The sequence below is a fragment of the Triticum aestivum genome, chromosome 3B (assembly GCF_018294505.1).
Source record: "Triticum aestivum cultivar Chinese Spring chromosome 3B, IWGSC CS RefSeq v2.1, whole genome shotgun sequence".
Classification (NCBI taxonomy): Eukaryota; Viridiplantae; Streptophyta; class Magnoliopsida; order Poales; family Poaceae; genus Triticum; species Triticum aestivum.
The window spans coordinates 233,814,111-233,816,895 of NC_057801.1; the positions used below are offsets into that span (position 1 = coordinate 233,814,111).

Here is a 2,785-nt window from a genome sequence, read left to right on the forward strand (position 1 = left end):
GATTGTTTAAAGAAAAAATGGTCGAGTATTACTCCGCCGGTTAGACAGTCGAAATGTAGAAACAAGGACGCATCAGATTACATCGAGCTCAAGCATTCCAATCAAGGGAGATCCCCAAGGGAATCCATCGAGCAGTCAGAGGGCGACTCGAACAGTCAGCTCAAGGTCGCTGCGAGGATGAAATCAACAAAGGAGTGCGCATGCAGTGGGTCCAGGTCAGAGCAGACCATGCAGTGCAGAGTTTGTGCAGCGCTCCAGAGCCCAGACCGGCGGCATAGTTGGTTCTTTTGCAAAGGGCAGGAGAGGAGCAGCACATTATGGGCTAATCATGCCAAATGCAAAGGCACCAAGCCGCAGCTTTTTACCGCCCTTTGATGATCCCCCCTTTTCCCTATCTTTCTCCTCATCATATGTGTCATCATGCATTGCACACCCACACACTAAACACGCACTCCTTTTCAACTTTCACCTTTTTACCACTCCAAATATTTTATACTCCAAACACTAGCTACTCTCTCTCTCTCTCTCTCTCTCTCTCTCTCTCTCTCTCTCTCTCTCTCTCTCTCTCTCTCTCTCTCTCTCTCTCTCTCTCTCTCTCTCTCTCTCTCTCTCTGGTAGTCTCCGTCTCACTAACCCAGTTCCCCTCTCTTGCTCTCTCCTATATTAATCCAGCTGCTGGTATTGTTGCTTCCACTACTAGTTTAGATTGCTTGAGTGATGCCCCACACCGACCTAAGAACAAAAGTTGCCCTTTTGTCTCCAAATCAAGACTAGTTAAGCACCAGCAGTACGTCGACCAACAACAACAATCTCATCAAGAGCTAGCAAGACACCAAGCCAAGAAGGAGCACAATAATGGCGAGTGAAGCCATGCCCAACCCTTTCGCTCCTCTCACCAACCAGCCGCAGCAGCAGCAGCCGCCGTCCCATGAACACCCTGCCGCTCCTCCCCCGAAGAAGAAGCGCAATCTCCCCGGCACACCAGGTAATAAGTCGTCCAATCTCAGTACGTATATCCCCTGCAGCAGAGCTGCAGCTGCATGCATGTTGTCTGTTTGCAAATTCCAACCGGTGGTCGATCGTGTGCACTGACTGCAGACCCTGACGCGGAGGTGATCGCGCTGTCGCCGCGGACGCTGATGGCGACGAACCGGTTCGTGTGCGAGATCTGCGGCAAGGGGTTCCAGCGCGACCAGAACCTGCAGCTGCACAGGCGCGGCCACAACCTCCCCTGGAAGCTGCGGCAGCGGAGCGGCAAGGAGCCGAGGAAGCGCGTCTACGTCTGCCCCGAGAAGAGCTGCGTCCACCACAACCCGTCCCGCGCGCTGGGCGACCTCACCGGGATCAAGAAGCACTTCTGCCGCAAGCACGGCGAGAAGAAGTGGAAGTGCGACAAGTGCGCCAAGCGCTACGCTGTCCAGTCCGACTGGAAGGCCCACTCCAAGACCTGCGGCACGCGCGAGTACCGCTGCGACTGCGGCACCCTCTTCTCCAGGCGGGACAGCTTCATCACGCACCGCGCCTTCTGCGACGCGCTCGCCGAGGAGACGGCCAGGCTCACGGCCGCTAGTTCAGGCGCCGCGGTGGCGGCCGTGCCGTCCATGTGCGGCGGCGGGCAAGGATACCTCTTCGCCAGGCCGAACAGCATGATGCTCCAGCCGCCGCTCACCGCGCACCTCAAGCCTGCCGCCGCAGGAGGGCAGATACTCGGCCACGCGGCGGGCGCCGTCGGGGACCCGCTCTGCGACGGCGCCGCGGCGAGGCACGGAGGGCTCTCGCTGTGGGGCAGCGACAACACGCTGCCGTCCTCCATGGGCCACCACATTGGCGGTCTCCTGTCGTCCGGTGGTGGTGGTACTGGCGCGCCAATGCCAATGCAGATGTACGCGGATCTCTTCGCGCCGAGCTCCGGTGCGCCGCCTCAGTTCGACATGGCGCAGCTGAGCTGGCTGTACGGGAACAACGGCGGCAACGGGAAGCTCTCGTCATCTAACGCCAGCGAGCTGACGACTAACTCCTCCAGAGAGGCGGACAGCGCGCCGTCCGTGTTCAGCGGCCAGCAGCACGCGAAGCCGGCCGCGGCGCCCACCGACATGTCGGCGACGGCGCTGCTGCAGAGAGCCGCGCAGATCGGCTCCGTCACGTCCTCCAACACCTCGATGCCGCTCGCGGGGGCCTTTGAGCAGGTGCCTAACTCCGCCGGGCGGATCGACGAGCGCAGCAAGTTCGACGACAGAGCTCTTTTCGGCGCGAGCCAGCACAATGCTAACGTCCCCAGCGCAATGGGCGAGCTCTCGGCGGCCACCGGGAACGTGCCGTACGACGTGTTCTCGGCCGCGCGCCACGCCGGCCTCAAGGACGCCGTCGGGAGGGAGGAGACCAGGGACTTCTTGGGCGTCGGCATGCAAGCGCTCTGCTCATCATCGATAAATGGCTGGATTTAGTTTAAGCCTGGCATGCATGTTAATCGTGTAACCGTGGAGATACGAGGAGTAGTGTTTCATGAACCATCCGCGGTCATGTAAGCATGAACCATGCATGCATGCTCGTATGCAACTTTACAAAATACCACAAGGCATTCCGTTTCAATTGGTTTACTCAGCTCAGCTGTCATTTCTTGTCTTAGCCAGCACATCATTCATGATTTTGTTACTTGTAGTACTTGATGGAATTTGAACCATTCAATGCTCTATTAGTGCCAGTGGAACTTAACCTCATATGGAGAAGATCTGAAGCAATGGTTGCAATGCCAGGCAAATTGAAGGGAAAAAGGGTGGCAAGAGAT

The 2,785-nt window shown here is 57.8% G+C and overlaps 1 protein-coding gene across 1 annotated transcript; it reads left to right on the forward strand.

Moving 5' to 3' along the window:
• Nucleotides 1-588: 588 nt before the first annotated feature.
• On the forward strand, nucleotides 589-2,578 carry LOC123065267 (zinc finger protein NUTCRACKER). The gene is made up of 2 exons (XM_044488604.1): nucleotides 589-985; nucleotides 1,099-2,578. Exons 1-2 carry the CDS (start codon nucleotides 856-858, stop codon nucleotides 2,442-2,444), a joined length of 1,476 nt encoding a protein of 491 aa, XP_044344539.1. The 5' UTR covers nucleotides 589-855; the 3' UTR covers nucleotides 2,445-2,578.
• The last annotated feature ends 207 nt before the right edge of the window (nucleotides 2,579-2,785 follow it).